Source organism: Puntigrus tetrazona, chromosome 4 (assembly GCF_018831695.1).
Source record: "Puntigrus tetrazona isolate hp1 chromosome 4, ASM1883169v1, whole genome shotgun sequence".
Taxonomy (NCBI): Eukaryota; Metazoa; Chordata; class Actinopteri; order Cypriniformes; family Cyprinidae; genus Puntigrus; species Puntigrus tetrazona.
This window is the reverse complement of record NC_056702.1, coordinates 20,182,681-20,208,477: the sequence shown is the minus strand read 5'-3', so window position 1 is coordinate 20,208,477 and position 25,797 is coordinate 20,182,681. Positions and strand designations below refer to the sequence as shown.

Here is a 25,797-nt window from a genome sequence, read left to right as displayed (position 1 = left end):
TTGAGGAAGTCAACACATTGGGTGGTGTACCAGGCCAGACAATGAAGTTACTGCTCGCTGTGGTTTTCACGCAGCTGTTTAATTACCCATGTGGGGGTAAAACTATTTCAGTAAAAAAAAATATATATTTGCAACATTAGTGTTACCTTTGAGTGTGAAACTCTCCAAGCAAGGTTGTCTGGCCACAAGACTGCATTGGACATTTATCAATCTATAAGCATAATAACAAATGTAATGCACAATACAAGTGGGTCCCTTAACAGAGCATAAATAATTCTACAAAATTCATACATTAATTCATTCCTTGGTTAATTTCAAGGACATGAGTCACAATTTCTACATAACTCTGCAAACAACTGGCAACAATATCCCAGATTCTCCATCTTCAGGAGAAAGAGCTGGATCAGCTTGCTAGATTTTTGGCCATGACATTCGGGTCCATAGAGACGACACGGTCTCTGGATGCAACTAGAGAAATTGCAAAAATCTCAAAGCTGCTACTCACGATGGAAAAGAAATCAGAAGATTCCAAGAAAAAAACTCTTGGCAAAATTGAGATTGAAGGTATGTGCATAGTTTTATATTATAATCAGAGGTTGCATTCGACTTTAACTTATTTGATTTTAATGTTTTTTTTCCTGCCCATTTTTAAATTTTTGATAATAAACCTGCAATACGAGAATTTGAAGAATTTGAATAGATTCTCATTTTTATTAACCAATACAGACGCTGCACTATAAATACGAATAAGCCGTATTTTTAGTGCTCCTACCATTCAATAAATCGCAATGGGCTAAGCTTTCTGCGTTGTTACTTTTTAATCGTCATAAAACAGTCTCAGATTTCTGGACGTTGCACATTCTGTCGTGATAGATTGCTGTAGGCCCTCAGTTCATCGAGTGAACCGCAGCACACGTGAACTGATCATCTCTCTTTAGTGCATCTCGGATTTATTTCGGTTTCGACGGATCAATGACAAAATGTTTGGTTAATGCAACTGCTGATTATATATATATATATATATATATATATATATATATATATATATATATATATATATATATATATATATATATATATATATAGGATCTATGTGTGTACTCAATGCATGTCTACAAATATGTTTTTCTATAGATGAAATTGATCTGGAATTAGAGGAGGAAAAAATAAGTGGTGAAGATGAAGCATCAGTTCCTCTTCAGGAACTCGAGCTGTGTCACAAATGCTTTGGGAACACCTTCAGCATGAGCCGCTCTGAACCACATGTGAAATCTGTCCAATGGAGGGAGCGGCGTCATGGATGAGATGACGTCACCGACCAGAAAGTATAAAGTCATGCTCTGACAGTTCAGTCACGCTCTGTTCAGTAAGCGCTATTTGATTGTCTGTCTATTTATTGTTGTCTGTCCAGCTTAAATATATATATATATATATATATATATATATATATATATATATATCATTTCAACTGATAAGACATGGCTGATGAGGGGCTTAAACGAGGTCGTCGACAGGTACCAGGAGGCCCGTAAACAGGCGGCGTTCCAAAAATTTCCTCCCGCAGCGTCGATCTCAGGGGGCATCGGGACGAGAGATGCCTGCACCGTCGCCTCTCGTTCCCCAAGAAACAGCAGGGGTGAAGTGGCGCTCTGGGCGTGGACTTCCAGGTCCAAAGATCTGAGGGTCTTTCTGGACAGGAAGCCCTCGGCCAAGAAGCCCTGATGTGAGTGGGGACTCCTGGGGAGGGTCAGGTTATGCCTTGTCATTTGGCACCCATTCCTCCTCAGGGCCCTCAGAGAGTAACTCCGCTGTCTCTGCCCTCGTGCCAGAGCGCAGAGCCTACAAGCACGCCTCCCCAGCCAGATTCACCCGAGGTTAAACCATGCTAATGCACTTCCTCTAATGCCAACATAGTTTTCTAGTCTATCCAAGAGAATGTTGTGATCGATAGTATCGAATGCTGCGCTAAGATCTAATAGCACTAATAACGAGATAAAACCACGATCAGATGATAGAAGCAGGTCATTAGTAACTCTAATGAGAGCAGTCTCAGTACTATGGTACGGTCTAAAACCTGATTGAAATCCTCACAGACACCATTTTTTTCTAAAAGGAATAAAGTTGTGAGGATACTACCTTTTCTAGTATCTTTGACAGAAAAGGAGATTAGAGATTAGTCTTTGGGATCAAGATGTGGTTTCTTAATAAGAGGCTTAACTACAGCCAGTTTGAAGGTTTTGGGAACATATCCTAATGACAATGATGAATTAATAATGTTCAAAATAGGATCTATGACTTCTGGAAGCAAATCTTTTAATAGTTTAGATGGAACAGGGTCTAACATACATGTTGCTGGTTTAGATGATTTAACAAGTTTGTACAAGTCTTCTTCTCCTATAATAGAGAAAGAGTGTAATTTTTCCTTAGGGTTCTAAAGCTCACTATCTGATGTGAAACTGTAGTTGACGGCTGCATAGTTACAATTTTATCTCTGATGGTATCAATCTTAGAAGTAAAGAAATTCATGAACTCATTGCAGCTATACTCTTGGGAATATTAGCACCTGTTGACATTTATTTTTGTTAATTTAGTTACTGTACTGAATAAATACCGGGTTGTGTTTGTTTTCTTCTAAAAGGATGAAAAATAATCATATCTTGCCATTTTTAATGCTTTTCTGTATGACAGCATACTCTCCCACCAGGCAATACGAAATACTTCTATTTTAGTTTTTCTCCACCTGCGCTCCTTTTCCAGGCTGCTCTCTTTTAGGTGCGTGTGTTTCATTATACCATGGAGTCAGATTGTTTTTTTTATCTTTTTAAGTGCAAAGGAGCAACTGTATCTAAAGTGCTAGAAAAAAGAGAGTGCATAGTTTCTGTTATATCATCAAGTTTTTACGTCGTATTGGATGAGCTAAGGAATTGAGATAAGTCAGGAAGGTTATTTAAAAGCTTTTGTGGTGGAAGTGATGGTTCTACCATACTTGTAATAAGGTGCAGAGTTTACAGGTTTAACTATACAGAGTTCACACAAGACTAGATAGTGATCTGAAATGTCATCACTTTGCTGCAGTACTTCAACCATTTTAACATCCATTCCATGTGACAGTATTAGATCTAGAGTATGATTTTGACAATGAGTAGGTCCAGAGACGTGTTGTCTAACCCCAACGGAGTTCAAAATGTCTAAGAAAGCTGATCCTAATGAGTCTTTTCATTATCAACATGGATATTAAAATCAATTAAGACTTTATCTGCGTGCCAGTACTAACTCAGTTAGAAAATCAGCAAATTCTTTGATGAAATCTGTGCTGTGCCCTGGTGGCCTGTATACAGTAGCCAGTACAAAACATGACAGAAAGATTTATCACTAGCACATGATTCTGTAGATAATGTTATATGCAGCACCAAAACTTCAAATGAGTTATACTTAAAGCCTGCCCTCTGAGAAGTACTAAGAATATTATTATAAATTGTAGCAACACCTCCCCTCTACCTTTTAAACGTGGCTCATTTTTATAGAAATAATTTTGGGGGGTAGATTCATTTAGCGTAATATAATCATCTGGTTTTAGCCAGGTTTCTGTCAAACAAAGCAAATCTAGCTTCTGATCTTTGATCAAATCATATACATAAGCGCCTTAGCGCCTTAGTTTAAATCATATCTATCTGACCGCTATCAGTTTGTAGCACTAAATGAGAAGGTATCATATCGCTCAAAAGTGAAATATGGAGTTCCTCAAGGCTCAGTGCTAGGACCTTTACTTTTCAACCTGTACATGTTATCTCTGGGAGATATTATCAGGAGACATGGTGTTAGCTTTCACTGCTATGCTGATGATACTCAGCTCTATATTTCAGCGCAGCCTGGTGATTCACACCAAATTGAGAATCTAAAAGAATGCATAGTCGATATAAAAAACTGGATGATGAGTAACTTCCTAATGCTAAATTCTGAAAAAACAGAGGTACTAATAATTGGACCTAAAAACCCCACATATAATAATCCAGAACACAGTCTATCACTTGATGGCTGCTCTGTTAAGTCTTCATCATCAGTTAGGAACCTAGGTGTGCTGTTTGACAGCAATCTTTCCTTCGAAAATCATGTTTCTAGCATCTGTAAAACGGCGTTTTCCATCTTAAAAATATATCTAAATTACGACCTATGCTTTCAACCTCTAATGCAGAAATATTAATTAATGCGTTTATGACCTTGAGGTTAGATTATTGTAATGCTTTATTGGGTGGTTGTTCTGCACGCTTGATAAACAAACTTCAACTAGTCCAAAACGCAGCAGCCAGAGTCCTTACTAGAACTAGGAAGTATGATCATATTAGCCCGGTTCTGTCAACACTGCACTGGCTCCTATCAAACATCGGATAGATTTTAAAATCTTATTAATTACCTATAAAGCCCTGAATGGTTTAGCTCCTCAATACTTGAGCGAGCTCTTATCACATTATAGTCCTACACGCCTGCTGTGTTCTCAAAACTCTGGCCATTTGGTATTACCTAGAATAATTTTTAATGGTAACATATAAACTTTACTGTGTGTTATAAGGTTGTTTATGAAGGATTATGCTTTTGTTGAAGCCATCAGCCTGCATTATTATAACCTTTTAAATAATCTTGTTCAACAGAAGATGGTGGAAAAACTACATTACCTACATCATACAAACTACACCACAATAGAGTTGTGTCTAGTAAATATATGTTGCAATCAATATTTCTGTATATAATAATAATATTAATTTAATTTAATAATTTGATTTTGATTAAGTCTTAAATCTTTGTCTTTTGTTTCCTTGTAGCTGTTTAGTTAAATTCTTGGCTTTAAACTCTTCAACAAAGGCTTTATATGAAAGATGTGTGTGAAATCATTCAGTCTGGATGCTTGTATCATACTGATGGGCGGCAGTGGGTGTGATGTTTGTTTCTGAGGGTCAGAAAACAGTAATATATGTCAAAGATGTCATTAAATCTGTCACTGTGTTTGAGAGAATGCACCGCCACGTTCAAATAATTTTTTGATGTTCCTCAGATCAGACAGTGATCATCAGCAGCGTGTGTTTCTGTTAGTACTGGTGGGCTGGGAGTGTTTGTTGTTGTTTAAATAAGATTCAGACGGTCAGTGTGTGTCTCACAGTGTCAGCTTGCTTTTCCTATAGGTCACACACACAGATGATGGAGGAGAGAGTGTCTCATCATTTCACCGCGAGATATGATCACATGAATCAGAGAATCATCGTAAACTCTATCTGTGATGTTCATTGCACTTTCACGTGTAAAAGTGTCTTTTGTGTGTGTTTTCTTTAATAGACAAAGGATATCAACAGCAGAAAGAAGCCGATGAACGGTGTGTGCTCATGTGTTCCTGAAACGTTAGAGATTCTTCACGCTAAACACGCTTCACAGCTTTACAGCGAGGTGAGATGAGATGAGGCTGTCAGAGACACACTTCAGGATATGAATAAATAAAGATCATCAGCAGATCAGTAAAACATCTTAATACCATAGAAATACTCTAGAAGTTAAAAAGTCTTGATCATGGGATGAAATGTTGCCAACTGCGGGCAGCAGATAATTTTCCTATCTGCCAGTTTAAATCTAGATTAAAGACACATCTTTTTAACTTAGCCTACACATAACACCCCAACATACTTTTTAATACTCAAATCCGTTGAAGGATTTTTAGGCTGCATTACTTAGATTTGCTGGAACCGGGAACACTACTCCTACAATATGATGTACTTGTGATATCGTGTAAAAGAATGGCGTCTACGCTAATATTAGTCCTGTTTCTTTCTCAATCTGTTTTCACAGTTTGTATCCAGACTAGATGGTGGATCAGCACCCAGAGATTATGTTCATCAGAGACCAGAAAACCTAGATGCGCCCGTCGACAGATCACTCAGATCCTGATGCACACACACACACACACTCACACACACACTAAGTCATTTACACTACCTGACACAGCTGCGCTTAAAATTGAACTGGAAGTTAAGTGCTGGGCGTCCGGTCAGAGGAGAACTGACCCCAACTGAGTCTGGTTTCTCCCAAGGTTTTTTTTTTCCATTCTGTATGGATGGGGTTTTGTTTCCTTGCCACTGTCGCCTCTGGCTTGCTTGGTTGGGGACACTTAACCTCTAGTGATTATCGTCGAATTGATTACAGAGATCGTCTCTGCATTTAATAACAAATTGTTCAGTCTCATCATTATACATCCCTGTCATTGTTCTCTTCTACATTATACTGTACAGTGCTTTGATACAACCTGTGTTGTTAAAAGCGCTATATAAATAAAAATGATTGATTGATTGATGACGTCGCTCCCTCCATTGGACAGATTTCACACGTGGTTCAGAGCGGCTCACGCTGAAGGCGTTCCCAAAGCATTTGTGATGCAGCATCTCGTTCCCTAGAGGAACCATGGTTACATCCATAACCTGAGACGATCTTGCCCATTGGCAGTTAAAAAAGAAATATTGTTAGAATACTGTATTTTGTTGACACAGTGTGTTTTAAAGAAAAATGTAAAACCTTTTAGAGGTACAACAGCTTGAGTTATGGGTAATCTTGATATGTTTTGCAGTATATAGCAAGCATTTCTAGATCATTTGCAGCAATGTTTTGTGTTTCCAGTGAAACTGCTTGAATGCCCCGATTTCTCTTAAAAGTGTTTTTTCTTTTTTTTATTATAATTTATTTTGCAATATAAAATGAATAAAAATGCTTTAAAAACTACAAAAGCAGTTTAATCAAGAGTATACGAATTAATATTGAGACAGATGACTTATTAGTCAGATGTTTCCCTTATCGCATCACTTGTTTCCCGTGACTTATGATTATGTTTGCGTAAACACTTAAATACTTTATTTCTGTGTCTATATTTGTCCAGGTTTGTCCAGAACGACTCATGTCATGAAGTAATTTTGAGTGTTAACTGTTTCTGTTTACCAGCAGTGTTGTGCTGAAAACACAAATAGTACAACAATAAATACAGCCACAAAATGACTGGTGTGTTATTGGTTCATTGAAGTGAATGCATTTTATATATTTGTAAAATGATCATTGATTTAAAAGCTTACTTGGCATTCGGGCAATTGGTTTTTAGTGTTAGGATGCCAACTACGTCCTATTCTTTCAGAAACTAGGTCATTGATGGTCTCCACTCCTAGGCTCTTCAAACCTTCTATGGCAAGAATCAAAGTAGTTGGGTTTAGCAACAAATTAGCAAGAAACTGCACAAATGCATCCATTGCTGCTAGGAAAGAATTTTTAGGTTTTTTTACAGATTAACAATCTTCAGCATTTACACAAATTGTTTCCTTTATTGCAAGCAAATTTTATAAAGTAAGGCAAATACAATGCAGCGAGGCACAATATCATCTTTAATGAAAATCAGCTCAATTTGGCCAGCTTCTAAAGTAGAACAATCTTCTACCTGTGTTGCAAGACTCTTCTTTCTCAATAGCGTTGAGTCAATGCTTTTAAGCTTTGGTGAAAAGATATCCTTGAAGGAGTTGATGGTTGCATGCCGATGTCTTAGCATAAATGTTCTGAAGTTCTTGCATAAATGGTCAATGGTCCAAGCCTCAGAATGAGTATAATGAAGAATGTAATAAAAAACTAAAATTTAGTATCCAAGTTGGGCTAAGAGACTAAATTCATGACAGCCTGCAGTGTTACATATCATGGAAGATGGCAGAAGACTGCAGACAACAGGTAAATGCTGTTCTTTGCTGTATACTGTGTTCGTAGAGTAAATATGATTACATGGATTTTTAAAAATTGAGGAGCAGCCAGTGCTGTACACTTACGTCACTGATAGTTTCATTTACATTACATTTACATTTAGTCATTTTGCAGACGCTTTTATCCAAAGCGACTTACAATTGAGAGTACATCAAGCGATTCTTTTTTTTTTTTTAAGATGAGGTCAAGTATTGCTGAAAGAGGTGAGTTTTCAGCTGTTTCTTGAAGATTGACAGAGATCCAGCATTCCGGATATGTATGGGAAGATCGTTTCCACCAGCCAGGAACAGAGAACGAGAAAGTTCTGGAGAGTCATTTCGAGCCTCTTTGAGATGGTACCACACGAGTCGCCGCCGCTAGCAGATCTCAGACTTCTAGAGGGCGTGTAGATTTGTAATAGTGAGTGGAAGTAGACCGGCGCTGAGTCTGTGTTTGTTCTATATGCAAGCATCAGTGCCTTGAACCTGATGCGAGCTGCAACCCGAGCCAATGTAAGGAGATAAAGAGAGGTGTAACATGGGCTCTTTTGGGCTCATTGAAGACCAGCCGTGCGCTGCATTCTGAATCATTTGTAGAGGTTTTATTGTGTTTGATGAAGTACAGCCAGAAGAGCATTGCAGTAGTCCAGTCTAGAAATGACAAGGCCCTGGACAAGAAGTTGTGCAGCTTGCTCTGTTAGAAAGGGCCTGATCTTTCTGATGTTGTGTAGTGCAAACCTGCAGGATCGAGCAGTCTTTGCAATGTGATCTTTAAAGGTGAGTTGGTCATCTAGGATTACACCAAGATTTCTGACCGAGGTTAATGGGGTAATTGTAGAAGAAGCTAGCTGGATGGTGAAGTCATGCTGTATAGCTGGAGTGGCAGGGAAGACAAGACGCTCAGTCTTTGTCAGGTTGAGCTGTAGGTGGAACTCTTTCAGAGATCAGGCAACCTGAGATCCGAGTAGCTACCGTTGGATCATATGGATTAAAGAGAGATAGAGCTGTGTGTCAACCGCGTAGCAGTGGTAGGAGAAGCCATGAGCCTGTATGATGAGGCTTATTGATGTAGTATAAACGGAGAAGAGGAGGGGTCCAAGAACCGATCCTGAGGAACCCTAGTGACCAATTGATGTGCTGTGGATACTTCTCCTCCCCAGGCCACCCTAAAAAACCTACCAGTGAGATAGGATTCGAACCAGCAAAGTGGAATCCCAGAGATGCCCAGCGATGAGAGGGTAGACAGCAGGATCTGATGATTCACAGTGTCAAAAGCCGCGGATAGATCCAGCAGAATGAGAACTGATGATTTGGATTCAGCTCTTGCAGTCCGCAAGGCTTCAGTGACTTGCAGCGCAGTCTCAGTTGAATGGCTTCACCTAAAACCTGACTGGTTAGGGTCCAGTTTGTTGTTTTCTGAAAGAAACAGTGATACCTGGTTGAAAACAACTCTTTCAAGTGTTTTCGCTATGAATGGAAGAAGAGAGACAGGTCTGTAGTTATCAATAAGGGAAGTGTTTAAAGTGGGCTTTTTGAGCAGTGGGGTTACCCGAGCCTGCTTAAATGCTGTGGGGAAGGTGCCTGTGAGGAGAGATGTGTTGATGATGTGTGTGAGTGCTGGTAAGATTATGGGGGAGATTGCTTGCAGAAGATGAGAGGGGATGGGGTCTAGCGGACATGTTGTTGGATGGCTGGAGAAGAGAAGTTTGGATACTTCTGCCTCAGTGGGGGAGCAGAAGGAGAAAGTGGAAGAATCAGCAGTCGATGTGGTTGGTTGAAGGTTGTGTGTTGGGGGGGCTGAGAACTGGGTACTGATCATTTTTGTTTTGTTTGTAAAGAATGTGGCAAAATCGTCAGGTGTTATTGAAGTGGTGGTGGAGGGGGAATAGAGCAGAGAGTTAAATGATCTGAAGAGCTTACGTGTGTCTGAAGTGTTGTTAATCTTGTTTTGGAAGTATGATGATTTGGCAGTGTGGATTTCAGCAGAGAAGGAAGAAAGCAAAGTCTGATACCTGCTCAGGTCTGACAGGTCTTTAGATTTGCGCCACTTTCTCTCCGCTGCCCTGAGTTTGGCCCAATGCTCACAGAGAACATCAGACAACAAGGGGCTAGAAGAGGCAGTCCGTGCTGGCCTGGAGGAGAGAGGGCAGATGTCGTCTAGACAAGAGGTTAGAGTACTGCAAAAAAGTATCTGTAGCTGCATTCACATCCAGAGAAGAGAAATGGGTAGGTGAGGGAAGGAGAAGGATACAGCAGAGGAGAGATGGGAGGAAGAAAGGGAACAAAGTTTTTCAGTAAAAAGTTTTATACGCTACTCTACAGTACAAGCTAATTTAATTTCTCCAATCTGAGATCTTGGAACTAAAACTATTTCTAGTTCTAGCAGTGCAAACACTCTCCAGAAAGTGTGTAGTTCCAGAATTAGTTCAGGTTTCTCTGGTGTAAAAGGCCCTCAGCGGTTAACCAGTAAGGTGACAAAAGTGTACAAAAGTATCGATAATCCAAAAACTGTAAAATCTGATTTGCTGATCCCAATTGTAGGAGCTAGATGGCGTGCGATGATGTGTGTCCCAACTCATAGGGGAATATTTCCACCTATACCCCTGACACGCTGTTTCAAGGGTCAAGGGACGGGTATAAAATTGAATTGGGAATTGGGCCGACACCTTATACCATGCATTATGTTCATCTATTTTGTATCAGGTGTGTAATTCATTTATTGTAATTGAAAGGTGTGATGATCATTGGACTTGAGTATAAGGCTGCATTGCATTTCGGGCTAAAAATGGAAAGAGTTTCCCATTGAAGGTCTGACCGGTGTAAGTGCAGATATGAGAGCTGGACTCCACATCACAAAAGGAGACCAGACCCTCCTCACAATCCACAAGCACACCAACCCGCTGCAGCTGCACACTTGGAGACCGAGAGACAGAAGGATCGAAAAGTGGTGTACATCCATTACCTTTGTTCAAAAACAAAGTCCAATGTCCATTAAAAGGACTCAGTGTGATCGATGCCTCCCTGTTAATGGATTCTCAGACCACTCCTAAAATGCAGTGATTATTTCCCCTCACCACAAAAATACTACAAATTACAAGGTACAAATTAATTGAACATTAATTATTAATTAGTTTAACTACAGTTTATGTATGTAAACTGTGGGTGTTTAAAAGTTTAAAATAAATGTAGGATTTGTATTAAATCTATAATCATTCATATAGTCAAATTGAATCGAGAATCGAAATGAAAAAACTAATTGAAATGAGAACTGGAACAATCCGAATCGATACCCACCCCTAATGGCATCAAACATGGATAAATGCGCAAGTGATTTTCAGTTATCATGGATCACGATTGCACTTTGCAAATTATAGAAAATCCCCAAATATGTAGACATACACCAACGAAGACAAGAAGGTATTGGAACAAACAGAAATAAAAGACTAAATATCAGCATGACGTTTCCGAAATCTATAGTGCTTCGCGAAAATCTTGATCTTAGCAGCAATTTACTTTCTGTAGAATGCTTTGAATTTCCACTGCTGTCACAGTAAATAATGTAATGATATACAGTAACTTATTTGATTGGCCGGGTAGTGCGTCACTCAGAAAAAACAGGAAAATTAGAAGAGATGCTCATAAATATCTTAAATATTTTTGTGGGTCTTAAAATAGATTATACTTGTCTAGGTGGGCTGAGGAATGGAAAGGTTTGGGAACCCCTGCCACAGAAGTAAAGCATACTTTTTGGAAAAAAATGAGGGTGAGCATTTTATCCTTTTGTAACTGTAATAAGGTTGTAATATTGAAAAAATATATATACACAGCCCTCCAAAAGTTTGGAAACACCCCTGGCAACCCTGGTTTGGTTTTGGATGATATCAGCATAAATCCTAATTTTTGGTGCAAATACAACACTATTTGGAGAGCTGGCCATCTTGTCTGTCATTGAATGGCCTGTCCGATCACCTAACCTCAACCCAGTTGAGATACTACGGGAGGAACTGGACCATGATGTCTGTAAGAAGTGTCTAACCGGTGTGAATCATCTTTGGAGTAATATACATCAAACACATCAAATCAGTGTTTGAATTGGTTGCCCAGATTATGCAGAGCTTTAAAATATGCTAATGGTGGATATTTTGATGAACTGAAAATGTAAGTATTTTCTATGTATAAACTGTTCATGCAATAAAATGTTTTTAGTAGTTTGCGTTGTCCCATTATCAATGCAAACTTATCGCAAATTAAAAAGGCAGTGTAATATTGTAATATTGTAAATATTGTAGAAATGAAAGAGACAGGTTAACGCATAACATTTTTATTAGCATGGAAAAAAATGCATTCGATATTTGTACAAGTGTCAAATCTGTTTTTAAGCAACACGACAAATATTTTCGTTTAGTCGGCCTAAAATTTTGCATGTTTGTGTGTTACTGTCGTACAATTTCAACGATAAACTTCAAACAAAAGTTCATTCTTTAATTGTGGCTTAGCTATGGGCTGTGTTTACAAAATAAACGTCATCTTTGGCATCAAGCGGGTCTCGATAATTAGCCATTATACGACACTTTGGCAAATCTGGTCCCGAATCTAAATCTGCAACAGCCTCACAGCTCTATCAAGCTAGCTGAATACGTTATGGGTCATTGTACTCGCGACGGAGCGCTCTCGGAACAAAGACTAGAGCGGAAGTTGGTTCACGCTAGTCTTTGAAACGTCCTCTTTTTGAACGCGGTAGTGCGATAAAGGCTTGTAAGCCACATTTAAGGCGTTTTCGGTCTGTGAAACTCCCTCTGCTCTGAGGACATAAAATCCAACTATCGAGTGGATCTTGGTGTGGCTATTAAGAGTCGCCGCTTTTGAACTTCTTTCCACACTGTTGGCAGGTCAAAGGTTTCTCTCTAGTGTGAATTTTCAGGTGGCCTTTGAGGGTTCCAGGATTAGAAAAGCTCTTTCCACACTGTTGGCAGGCATAAGGCTTCTCTCCCGTGTGAACTCTTCTGTGCCTTTCGAAGTCTGTCTTTTTAATGAAACTTTTCCCACACTGCGGGCAGGTGTAAGGCTTCTCTCCGTGTGTGGATTCTCTTGTGGACCTCAAGGTTTCCTTTGACGGAGAAACTTTTCCCACACTGTTGGCAGGAGTAAGGTTTCTCTCCTGTGTGAGTTCTTATGTGGGCGTTGAGAGTTTGTTTCCGCGTGAAACTCCTTTCACATTGCGGGCAGGTGTACGGCTTCTCTCCGGTGTGAATTCTCATGTGGATTTCGAGGTCCGCTCTGCCAACAAAACTGTTTCCGCACAGTTTGCACCCGTGAGGCTTTTTCTAGTGTGAGTTTTCACGTGCCTCTGAAAGTCTTTTTTTTTTTTTTTTTTGCGAAAGCTTTCCCACATCGTTGGCAGCTGAAAGGCTTCTCTCCGGTGTGAATTCTCACGTGGACTTCAAGGTTTTCTTTCTTAGCGAAACTATTTCCACACTGTTGGCAGGCGAAATGACTCGTAGCGTCGGTCTTATGAGCTTTTTCGGTCTGCGAGCAGCTAAAATTCTCTCCGGTTAGGAAGTCGTTATGTTTAACTTCATCTTCGTGTCACACAGTTCGTGGAATATCGTTTTCAGCAGCGCCAGGTCTAAAGCAAGAAAAGACAAGTTTAAGTTGTTTTATCTAACGACACAAAGCGAGACATCATTCAGACATGTAATGCGTTAAAATCGCCATGTGTGCTGAATATCGAACACAGTCTCACAACCAATTCAGACGTATTTTAAGAGGTGGCCACTTTGTGCTAATTGGTACAAATTAAATGCGACTTCACTCGCACGATTTTGTGCGAGCCGCCTAAAACCCCAGTGACGAGTAAGTTTAGACCATTTAGTACAGTCATTTGGCAAATCGTAGAATATATCAAAAATCGTATTAATTAGTATTGAAGCAAATTAGCCACCTCGTGTGTACAAATTGCCGTGATTGGGCTGAAACATCCCCACTAAGTTACTGACTATCTACTGTATAAGTTACTATCATTATAAGGTTACTTAGGTTACTAGGTAATGTTTGATCATCAAACTAATTGATCAACAAGAATTAATCATGAAGAAGATCCCAGACATGTGCTTCTACATGAGTTCAGTTCAAAATAAAGTTTCTGGCCACCGACTGTTTTATCGGAAAACAACCAACCTGTTTGTTCCTCAGCATCTTCTCGCTTGACGCTGAACGTTTCTTCAGTCTTCACGCTCTCTGCCTCCTCTTTAATGAACCGTACCTCGGTATCTTCTTCTTTGATTCTGAACGTTTCTTCACTCTGTTCTTTAATAAACACGGTCTTTCTTTGTTCCTCAGTTTCTTCTAGTTTGACTCTGAAGGTTTCCTCAATCTTCGCTTCTTCACTCTCCTCTTTAACAAACGCCATCTTTATAACAGCGTGTAACACTTAGCCCTGTTTAAGATGAGAAGAATAAACACAATTGAATTGGACACAAATTCAATTACAAGTTGCATATCTGTAATAAGACTTGTATTTGTTTTAACGTTGGTTTGGCTCGTAAACGTTCTCGTTACAGATGCTCGTGTTTGTTTGTTCGCGTTACACCGCATTTCAAAAGAGTTCCCCTTTAGCGAATCGCTTGATTCGGTTTAGTCAGAGTTTGCATCAGTTTTGAGGAGAAATGAGACGCACCTTTATGTTTTTTCCGCTTTCACTCATAAACCTTTGCTAACATCACTAGACAAAGTATCGGAGTTTCATTCTGTAGTAGCTGAATGACTATATAGAGAACGGCGAGCTTAAACGAGCTCTATCGATCGCATAGAGTTCGAAACAAAAAAAATAAATAAAACATTTTCTTCAGCTGATTCACGGACGCGGGAGAGCGGCGCGACCTTATGACGTCACATCGTCCGACCAAAATAAAAGTCATTTTCTTCGTTTCTTCTTAAAGGTTTTATATGAATAATTAAATGGGTAAAGGTTGACATTTCAGAGACATTTAACTATTTGTTATGCTAAATGTAACCGAAGCCAGCATTTTCATCTTATTCTGTCTCATTCCATCTCAGTTTCTCCCCGAAACATAAATCAGATTTGATAATAATAAGTGGGTTTTCGACTGTCTGATTTGAGTTCTTTATATATTCTTCTGAAATGTAATAAAAGTGACTGATTTTGGGGTCAATAATTTGTCCCGAATGTGATTATCATATAAGCAAAGCTTAATAATGTAAGTTAGTTTTAAGATATCGTATTTTGATTGCTGCAAAATTGTTCACAAAAACCAATTTAAGAAAAAACTGATCTTTAGAAGTACATCCATAAGAAAAACATGTGACGTGTGTGTTTTTGGGGTTTTTTGAGAACCTAAGAACATGTTTGACGTGATTTGTGTTGTTTGCTCTGTGGGAAAAGTGCAATTTTCAACAGTTTGGACCGCAAAGTTTGTTTTGAAATTGTGCTAAAAATGACACACTCTTTGGTCCCTTTAAACGAGATGCTACTGGTCTAATCAGATTCAATGATCTATGCTAAGCTATGCTAAAACCGCTATAGTTTCTTCTTGAAATTTTTGTTGTTTTGTTATTATTTATAAATGATTATTTAGAATTTCTGTTATATATTATAATCACATTTTGAGAGAAATTATATACTGCAAAGTCGAACGAAATTCGCTGTAGGAAAGTGTGTGCTTTATTGGTTTAAGTGTTTAAATAACTATATATTCAAATAAATTAGTGACTAATGTAACACTGAAATGCTTTATCTAATGACAAAGGTTTTATGTGTGTTTGTGTGTTAATTATTCTCATGTACACGAGTAAGTGCTTTATAGTTTCGGTTATCCCTATGTTTATTGTTCTTATATCTGAAATGAATTGTGGTATAACAGAATTCGTGAAGTATGTATTGTCTGCAAAACATCCGTGCACTGATTGCACTTTTTTTACGGTTTATTGAACGGGAACAGCTGTCTATCAGAGGGAAAGTACAAGCATAAAAAGAAAAGGACCTAATACTGAGCCCTGTGGCACTCCATGATTCAATAACAAAACGAGAAGCTCTAACATGATTGGTGGGGCTTGATTCCTGACCAAAGTTGTTCAAAAGTATGGTTTCTCCTTTCTCCTTCTGTAAATTTGTCTATAATTAATAAGTTCTCTCGAGTTAGGGGTTTGTTTGGTTACATTTTATGTTATGCAATGTTTGCTATTGAAGTCAGGTAATGCAACATGAAAGTTTTTTCCAGTATTTCTGTAATTTTAGCAACAAAGGTGAACGAACACGCCAGACTCAGTCAACATACTTACAGTGGACTAAACTAACTCTAGTGGTCTCTACGGACCACTGCTGGATATATGTGGTCACTGCACTTCGTCAGTCTACCCTAAAATGAAAACTATGCCATTAACTCACCCACATGTTGAGACCCATGTTCATCTTTGAAACGACTGAAATGTTCTCATCTCCAGAAACATAAAAACATCTGTAAAACAGTTCATGGGACATCAGCGGCTCAACTCCACATTTGTGACACAGTGAGAATACCTTTTTATGCAAGGAAAACAATAATAACAATTTCTATACCATTCTTCTTCCCAGACTTGCGTCTTCCGTCATTCTAGAGCGTATCAAAACGAACTTTTGAGTTTTTTTTCCGTTTTCAAGGACTAAAATTAGAGATAGCAATGTCGTTACCGTCTTTCACATTTTAATAAATAAATAAAATGGTACAAATAAATTTTCAATAAACCATTTGCCTTTTAAATTGCAAAAAAACAACGCATTTAACAACTAATCTAAAGCTGTAACTAATAATCATCTGGGTAATCAAGTAATACTGATTATTTTAACAATTGAGTAATCCGATATTTTTTAGTAGTCTAATAAAAATTAATATTGACTACATTTTTTATATCTCAAATTTGCAATGAGACAATAATTCAAATCCAAGTAATCACACAATTTTACTAAGCACTTTTAAAATAGACTACATAACGTAAGATGTTTATACGTAACATGAATATAACCTACTCGCATCATGTATTATAACAAACACCTGCAGAGGCGCCAACAGTGTGGCGAGGTTTCGTTTACTTTTAAATCCACGTGATTTTAATATTTGGCCACATAAAAATTCCTTCAGGGTACTTTTAACGCTGAAATTGCGATGTACACAAATCGCATATAGAAAAACGTTGACATTTTCTCTGCGCCAGCGTGGGTTTTCGATGTTATACGTGACAAATCTAGCTATGCAATCAGTCCAAACGTTTTAAAACAAAAATCAACTTTTATCGATATCGCGAGACCGCGATTCTTACAGAGCCAATGTGTATCAGATCCACGGCATCGCTTCATTTTTCAAGAAAAACTTTTACGGAACACAAATTAATACTTAGTCCATATATACTGCCATTAAAGCATTCGAGAACTCTCCAAGTACCTTTTCAATAATTGGCTGTTTGAGGACTTCAATCTGAAAAAGTCAAAGTACTTATACTAATACATTAAATTACGAATACATTAATACATTAAATACCTAAATACATTAAATTACGAAGTCAAAACACGCATCTTGCATCTAAATGGCTTTCGCAAACGCTTTTAAATGCACATCTTATTCTTACAAAAACACACAGATTTGTTCCAGAAGGCCTTGATTCCAGCGAGGCACATTTTATTATGGATGGATGCGCTTTATTGACTCCTTTCGACTGTTTAACAAAAACCCATCCGTTCCAATTCTAAAGCTTAGAAGAGCCAAGTTTAGTTTTTTTTTACATAACCATGGGTTCATCAGAGAAAACGGAGTCACATGCGCAGAGCTTGACAGTGAGGCATGGTATCATTTTCAACTTTTGTTGAGCGAACTCTAAAGACAAGCAAACAATTTTAACCCGCATGAGCACTAAGCGTCCAACGATTCTTACGATGTTTCCCGCCTGTGAAACACCTTCCTCAGCGATAACGTAAAATCCTTCAATCAAGTGAATCCTCGCGTGGCTCGAAGGTTTCTCTTCGGCGTGAATCCTCTTGTGGACATTGAGGCTTCCCTGCTGCGAAAAGCTCTTTCCACACTGTTGGCAGGCATAAGGCTTCTCTCCCGTGTGTACTCTTATGTGCCTTTCGAAGTCGGTCTTTTTAACGAAACTTCTCCCACACTGCGGGCAGGTGTAAGGTTTCTCTCCGGTGTGAGTTTTCTTGTGGACCTCGAGGTTTCCTTTTTCGGTGAAACTCCTTCCACACTGTTGGCAGGAGTAAGGTTTCTCTCCTGTGTGAGTTCTTATGTGGCCTTTAAGGCTTTGTTTCCGCGTGAAACGCTTTCCGCAGTGAGCGCACGAAGGGCTTCTCTCGGTGTGAATTCTCATGTGGATTTTAAGGTCTGCGCTTTGAATGAAACCATTTCCACACTGTTGGCAGGTGAAAGGCTTGTCTTCAACGTGAATTTTCAGGTGCCTTTTAAAGATCCCTTTTTACTGAAACTTTTTCACACTGTTGGCAGCTGTAAGGCTTCTCTCCGGCGTGAGTTATCTTGTGGACTTTGAGGTTTTCCTTTTTAGTGAAACCATTTCCACACTGTTGGCAGGAATAGGGTTTTTCTCCCGTGTGAATCCTTATATGGACTTCAAGGTTTCCTTTAACGGAGAAACTTTTTTCCACACTGTGGGCAGGTGTAAGGTTTTTCCACTGTGAGACCTCATATGGACTTTAAGGCTTCCTTTTTACTATAACTCTTTCCACACTCTTGGCAGGTGAAGGTACTCTAGTTTTTTCCCCGAGTGGTCTTTTTAGCCTGTGAGCAACTAAACTTCTCTCCGGTTATGAAATCACGTTTTTCGTACTGAACTTTATCTGTTGTTTCAGTCAGTTTTTGACTCTCCTTTTTCAGCAGCCTCGAGTCTAAAAGCAAAAGAGATCAAGTTTTTTCAACGACACAAAGCAAGACATCGCATTCCATCTGATTTTGAAAACCCAAAGTTTTCTAAAATTCTTAGTTTGCTAAAATCTGTAGTCGTTAGTTTGATCGCGTTCACCGACAGCCGATTAACGGCCGCTAGCGATCTAATTTTACCTCAAGCTAAATTCTACCAGTATCAGAAGATTTGCGTATAGTCCTGCAGTGTCACGACAAACTTGAAAATTTACACGAGATCCAGAACGCCGTGGCAGCGCTTCGCGCGTCCAGTCACGCCTCAAGTTTATCTGAAAATCTGAAACTCGTAGGATGGCTGTCCCACACAACTTTTTCTGTAATTTTTCTCACGCGGTATGAACCGCCACCATCTGCAAGTTCATACAAAAGCAAAAATGTTTATATCTAACTATTGCATATAGAAAAATATTTTATATATATATTTATATTTTTGGCCAAGCTATATTTTATATTTTAAGTCAACCGCTTGTGTTCAAAAACGCGTGAACATGAATTTTATGGTTGCTGCAGTTCAGTACATCGTTTCTGTCCGCCGGCTCTATTATTTGTTCACCAAAGATCTTGAAATGAAGAAAGATAAACAGCGACATTTTAATAAAGAGATCAAACGAGCGAGTTCAGAAGGAAAAACCAACCCGTTTGTTCCTCGGTATCTTCATGCTTGACTCTCGACGTTTCTACGATCACGTCTTCGGTCTCCTCTTTAATAAAAGCCATTTTTATAACACGGATCTCAGACGATCTTTCCTGTTTGAGAATAGATGACACGATGACATTACCCCATCGGTTTCACAGTCCTACACTTAATGTATATCAACTTGACTTCTCTTAAAACTTGTCAATGCCTTTGTTTTTTTCTTAAGACGCACACCAGTAATGTTTGTTTTCTACGGCTTGTTTACAGCGTCACGAATGAGATGCGTTACAGTAACGTATTACTTTTTCCTGTAGCGTAAGGCATTACTAATACATTTTCAGTAACATTTTACTCGCGTTACAACAAAACCTTTCGCCCGCGAGACATCAATACATCAAAAACCTCGCAAGCGAGATCTACTTCCTGTTTGTGGTTAGTGAATGTGTTAAATGTGCAAGAATACCTTTTTACCAATTAACCTTCTTATTAGATTGAGTTAATGGGCAGTATTTTGAGTATATCATCCATTTAAAATACAGAATAATACTATTTTGTAATAGCGTGTTGCATTTCAATGCATTTAATCTTAAATCTAGCATGATAGCCTGGATAGGCCACAGTCGTTATGCTAAAATATATTGCTTACTACTAACCGTAAAATGCTCTGCAGTACATTTTGTCGTTTTAGATTGTTAAATTCTACTCCTGTAGTTATTTTGGTGAAGTAATACAAGTAGCATATTAATATTAGGAGGTAGTAATGTAGTAAAGTAAAAAAAAATATTTTAAATAACAGCAGCAAGTAATCTGTAATGTATTTCAGTTTGGATATAACTTGCGCATAAACATGCTTATTGAATTTATTAACACAGATGTAAGTTTTGTATCTGTTTTAATGTTGAAAACGTTAGCAGCTGGTTTGGAAAAGTGTTCACGTGCTCGTGTTTGTTTACGTCACGCCGCTTTGAGCAGCAGATTCGAGCCAATCTCATTTTAGCGAATCAACTGATTCAGTCGCAGTTTGCATCAGTTTTGAAGAGAAACCACAGCTTTTCTGTTAACACTCGCGCGGGATCGCTTATTTCACATAAAGCCTTAACGTTTTTTAAGTGTTACATTTAAACGTTTAAAACGCTAAAGCACACACCTTTCCTTCAGCCGAGTCGCAGACGCGGAGGCGCAGCGTTATGACGCCACACCACCAGACCAAAATAAAAGTCTTTTAAAAAATAAATACAATATAAATGATAAGGTATTGGATTATTTGAAGGGATGAATTGTAGGGCTGTCAAAAGCCCAAACGCATCTTCTTTAGAGATCTGAATGTTAGTAACAGTTACTGATGAAGTATAGCATTTGTGAAATTCTCAATCAAGGATTAAATTAAAAATTTGTGGTCTCCAAATCGCAGGATTGGAAAGAATTTATGGATATTGCAAAATCATAAATAATTTTGTGCTCGTAAAAAACTTTAACTGTATTATTATGCTAAATAAAATGATATATCCTTATATAAGCATATTCATTGTACGTTATTGATTTTCTCTTTGGGACATAATTGAAAGAAAATCCCAGCTCGGATATTTTTCACAGCGGTGGAAGAAGTAACAAAAGTAGTAACACATATTGAAAATAAGTGTAAAATATAAAAGCAGAACATCTACGGATAATTTAGTCATTTTGCAGACGCTTTTATCCATAATTGAAAAAATTGTAACATATATATATGCAGAGCAGAACAGACATTTACATTTACATTTAGTCATTTTGCAGAGTATAATTTTTTTCCAAAGCGACTTACAATTGAGAGTACAACAGCGATTCATTTTTGAGAGACAAACAGACAGAGTAAGTGCTTATATCACCCAGTCACAGGCAGTGTTCAAATTAGTACATGCCAGAAGGGAAGGAATAAACAAGGGGAGAGTGGAAGATTTCTGACTGAGGTTGATGGGATGTAATTGACGAAGAACCTAGCTGGATGGTGAAGTCATGCTGTGTAGTTGGAGTGGCAGGGAGTTGGACAAGCAGCTCAGTCTTTGTCAGGTTGAGCTGTAGATGGTACTCTTGCATCCATGTCGAGATGTCCGCCAGGCAACCCGAGATCCGAGTAGCTACCGTTGGATCGCCTGGATGAAAAGAGAGGTAGAGCTGTGTGTCATCGGCGTAGCAGTGGTAGGAGAAAACCGTGAGCCTGTATGATGGGGCCTAGTGATGTAGTGTAAATGGAGAAGAGGAGGGGACCAAGAACCGATCCCTGAGGAACCCCAGTGACCAGTTGATGTGCTGTGGATACATCTCCTCCCCAGGCCACCCTAAAAACCTACCAGTGAGATAGGATTCGAACAGACTGTAATAAAGAGCACAGAGAGGTTAACAACGGTCTCTTTGGCCAGAATGCTGCAGGTTGCGAGTTTGCAGATGGCCTCCATAGCTGTATCAGGGCTGGACGAAGTCTCAGAAATGGTCTCCATAGCCATGAAAGGGCAGGACGAGGATTCAACGATGGTCTTCATGGATGGACGGGCAGGACGAGGACTAAGGGATGGCCTCCAGGGTCATGACAGGGCAGGACAAGAGTTTGTTGACGGCCTCAGTGACCATAATAAGACAGTCTCTGTGGCCCCAGTGGTGCACCATAACCCTCGTGTGTAGATTAGGCCTCTGGAGCAGACTCATGGACAGATGAGGCTTCTGGACCAGACTGGAGGACAGATGAGGCCTCTGGGGTGCAGTGTGTCCAGAGGATAAGGAGACAGCCTCAGACATGTGCTGCAGCCTTGGGAATGACTGATGTCCACACCTACATCAGCATCGGAGCTGCAGCTCGGTTTGTAAAGATCAACTGTAGCTTGACTTGATTGATTGCTTGCAGCCGTGATATAACGGGGCAGGAGGAGTTCATGGATGCCATCATCTCTATTATGATAATGTCCAGTAGATCAGAGTAGTTAGCTTTGGAAAAAAATTCTCTAACATAGTTCTCCAGTGATCGCTAAGGGCAAATAACATTCTTGTGGTGTCCATACCTGGCCAATGTCCGTTCGAACAGCTGCTGGATTCCTGTGCGGCCGAGTATTCTGTAAAAATGGGGTCCAGGAGGAGCTGGTCGTTTTGCAGTGTTTTATTTATAGATGTGGTCGAAAACACAAACAGGGTTGAACAACAGCAAACAGGCGTGACAAAGGCAAACACAAGAATAGTGCGGAACAGACAGGGTCGGTCTATTGGCAAACAATAACCATGGGGCATGACCGAACAAAAATCCAAAAACCAGGTCAGAACACAGAAATAACGAATGGGAAACAAGACTAGAGTAGGAAACTGCTTCGTAGAGAGTTAACTCAACACTCGACAGAGAACAGATTACAAACAGTGGGTTAATTAGAAAGGAAAACGAAATAACAAGAAGAGGAGTGAATCAGTAGCTATGGGAACAAACAAGGGCAAAGGAACAATGGAACACAGAAACAATGGGAAACAAACACTTCAAAACAAGTGTCCTTCAACCAAGACAGAAACACAGACAGGGGTAGCACAGACAGTCCGAGGTAGAGTACCTTCTGATGGAGTTCGTAGGGACTCCAGCTGGTGAACGTAATGTTGTGCTAACAGAGTTTAGCGATTCGACTCTCCAGAAATACAAAGATTTCTTCCACGTCATCGTTTCTATCCTGGGGTACGACTCCCAAAAACATCTAATGATTGATAATAATCAGAAATGTTCAGCAGCAAATCAGTATATGGAAATAAACATGTGACACTGAAGACTGGAGTAAAAGCTACTGATAAATTCCGCTTTGCCTCATAGAAATGAAATACATTTTAAAGTATATTTTTATTAAACCATTTTCACAGATATCTAGCATATAAGCAGCAGGAGCAATGTGTTTTCCATGAAACAGTAAGACAAGGCATGTTGAGCATTTAAGTATTGTTATTCCATGGTCTGTTTGAATACTCGATTCTTATTGGCTGGCAGGTATGCAGTAAAACCGTTTAAAGCACAGGTAGTTCCAAGTCAGTTCATTCGCCATTCCATAAAATGTATGTAAAACGCACATCTGTAAGACGTCTGCCAGACGTTTGTGGACTGCAGATGCTTTCTAGATCTTGATACGTATGTGTGCTATCTGGGAAGTGACAAAAATAATGTTTTTAAAAATAACGCTCGCTTTACCCTTCGAGTCAAATATTGCACTGCAAAAAGCTGCTAGTTTTATCTTGTCTATAACTTGGCAAATGACCATGTATAATGTGAGATAATCAACGGCTAGCTGTTTTAAATGCACTTCGTGGAGGTAACCAGCCTCTTAGCCTCCAAGTCGTGCATTGATTATGCCTTACTTATACAATTTTAAGAAAAGATTTGACATATCGAAAAGAAACGTAGTAGATGCATTCATTAAGCATCAGCATATGACAATGTATCTCGTAATATTACATTTTTAAAAAGGTAGAGTTTGCTTCTACATTACAATTCACAAACAACAATTTTCTTATAAAAGAATACATTTCCAAAACACTTCCCTGCTGAGAAACAACAACGACATCAACTAAAACTAGCCTAAGCTGGTTCTTCGGCCTTAGATGGTTTTAGTTGGTCAAGCTGATTTTAGCTGGTTGTTACAGCTGGTCTCCCAGCCTGACCAGCTAAAGTAGTGGCCAAAACCTTTTATGAGAAACAGAGAAAGGACAGTTTTCCAGCACGGTGCAGATGAAGAAAAGGCTGCACAAAACCAGCCAAAACAAAACAAGTCGAACCAGTGAACCAAACTCTCTTAGTACTGTCACTTGTTAAAATTTCACTGAATCCTGTCACCGTTTTTGGGGCATACATGATAACAGTAGTCATGGTAGTTATTAGAATAATATAAAATGCTCTTCTCTTCAGGTGGTTTTCCTCCTCTTTCTGTCTTGTTTTCCCTCCTGGTCCTGACCGCTTCAGAGCTCTGAGAACAGCCACGAGACAAAACAACTGGAGGGAGATGACCAGCATCATCTGCAACGATGAAAGCCACGTATGTATATATCGTCTTTGTGAGTCTAAAAAATACATACAGAGCAAACAGGAGCAAAAAATGATAATCCAAACCACAGCGCAGCAGATCGCTCTGTATCTGAGAGGTTTGTACTTCAGAAAGGTTACGGGATGAACCACGGCCAGGTAACGCTCGACACAGATCAGACACTGAAACAGAGGACGGCCAGCCATGGTGAATCCAACTAAAAACAATTCGAATGGTACCAAACTTGTGAACCACAATGACAGCACTAAGACCAAAGCATTGAGACAGATACCAATCTCACAAACGGAGAGATTGAGGATGAAGAACTCTGATGCGACTCCACTCGCTGTTCCCGTGACGATGAGCCGTAAAACATAGGAGTGTGTAGGAAGACCAAACAAGAAATTGATACCGTACACACACACTTCAAGATAGTCCAGAAGCGAAAGGGAATCAGATGTGGTGTTCGTAGATGTTTCAGATGCGGTGAAGTTCAATGTAGAGTTATTCATCTCTTCAGTGTATCTTCGAACGTATAATAAACTATATAAAAAAGAAAAGTGTAAATGAACCAATTTGTTGTCATTTAAACCTAAATAAGGAGAGCTAACTCGGCTTATTTTTGCATATTGTTGTGTTTTTTTTTACCTGACGAGTGAGTGGATGTCTGGTCTTTGGATGTGTATAAACTCTCTGTGCCGGCTTCAGAGCTTTCTTAAGCATGTACACGTCACGTGAAACATCAAATATGCAATATACTAAAAATGGAAATATGCAAATATATAAAACGTTCGGGGAAAAGAAACGTACGTCTTAGTAATCATTTATACAGAAACTAAATTGAAGGCTTCTGACGTTAACATTTTAAAATACAAATACATTTATAAAAACTAAAGAAGAACTTGTGTTGTCGCCTTTCGTCTTAAAATGAAGTCTGTTTGTTTTTTTAATATTGCACAAATTGATCAGGTGAGCTTAACGTAAAACTACCACTCGTACCAGAAAAATGTATGCAAATTTTCTTTCAGCCAAACGATCTCATGGTCTATAGATCTTAGAAAATGACCTCAGACACTTGCCAGCACACCTGCCACCCATTCCACACCAAATATGCAAATGTATATGTGTCAATCATTCAAAAACGATAATTATCTGTGTTATGATAGCGTGTCAACTTTAACACAACAATCTCATTGAAAAGGTGTGGAAAGGTAACGCTGGGTAATCAACAAAACCAGCCCCCTCAAAAGTCACCAGCTGAAAAAAACAAGGAAGAAGAAGGTTCCAGGTAATGATCATTGGTAATGTTACTGAACATCATATCTTTCACAAACCAATCGTTACGCTTCGTAAGACCTCAGTGTATCCTCAGGAGCCCCAGATATTTTGTTTTGCCTGTATGTGCCACTGACTTGAATTTTACGCAGTGTTCGAATTGTGTCAAAGCTCTTGGAGGGTTCCCGTAACCAGAACCCCCAAATTTT

General features: G+C 39.1%; 1 protein-coding gene, 1 long non-coding RNA gene and 2 pseudogenes across 2 annotated transcripts; all 4 read right to left on the bottom strand.

The window, feature by feature from the left end:
- Nucleotides 1–12,588: 12,588 nt before the first annotated feature.
- Nucleotides 12,589–14,151, bottom strand: LOC122342267 (annotated as a pseudogene).
- Nucleotides 14,152–14,172: 21 nt separating this feature from the next.
- Nucleotides 14,173–18,434, bottom strand: LOC122342266 (annotated as a pseudogene).
- A 72-nt stretch (nucleotides 18,435–18,506) lies between these two features.
- Nucleotides 18,507–20,494, bottom strand: LOC122343176. Its single transcript, XR_006250696.1, has 3 exons — nucleotides 20,452–20,494; nucleotides 19,303–19,414; nucleotides 18,507–18,633 (listed from the first exon to the last, which is right to left on the bottom strand). It is a non-coding gene; the product is annotated as an uncharacterized LOC122343176 (long non-coding RNA).
- Nucleotides 20,495–23,979: 3,485 nt separating this feature from the next.
- LOC122342265 (C-C chemokine receptor type 8-like) lies at nucleotides 23,980–24,825 on the bottom strand. Its single transcript, XM_043236064.1, has one exon. It carries the CDS (start codon nucleotides 24,823–24,825, stop codon nucleotides 23,980–23,982), a length of 846 nt encoding a protein of 281 aa, XP_043091999.1.
- Nucleotides 24,826–25,797: the final 972 nt, after the last annotated feature.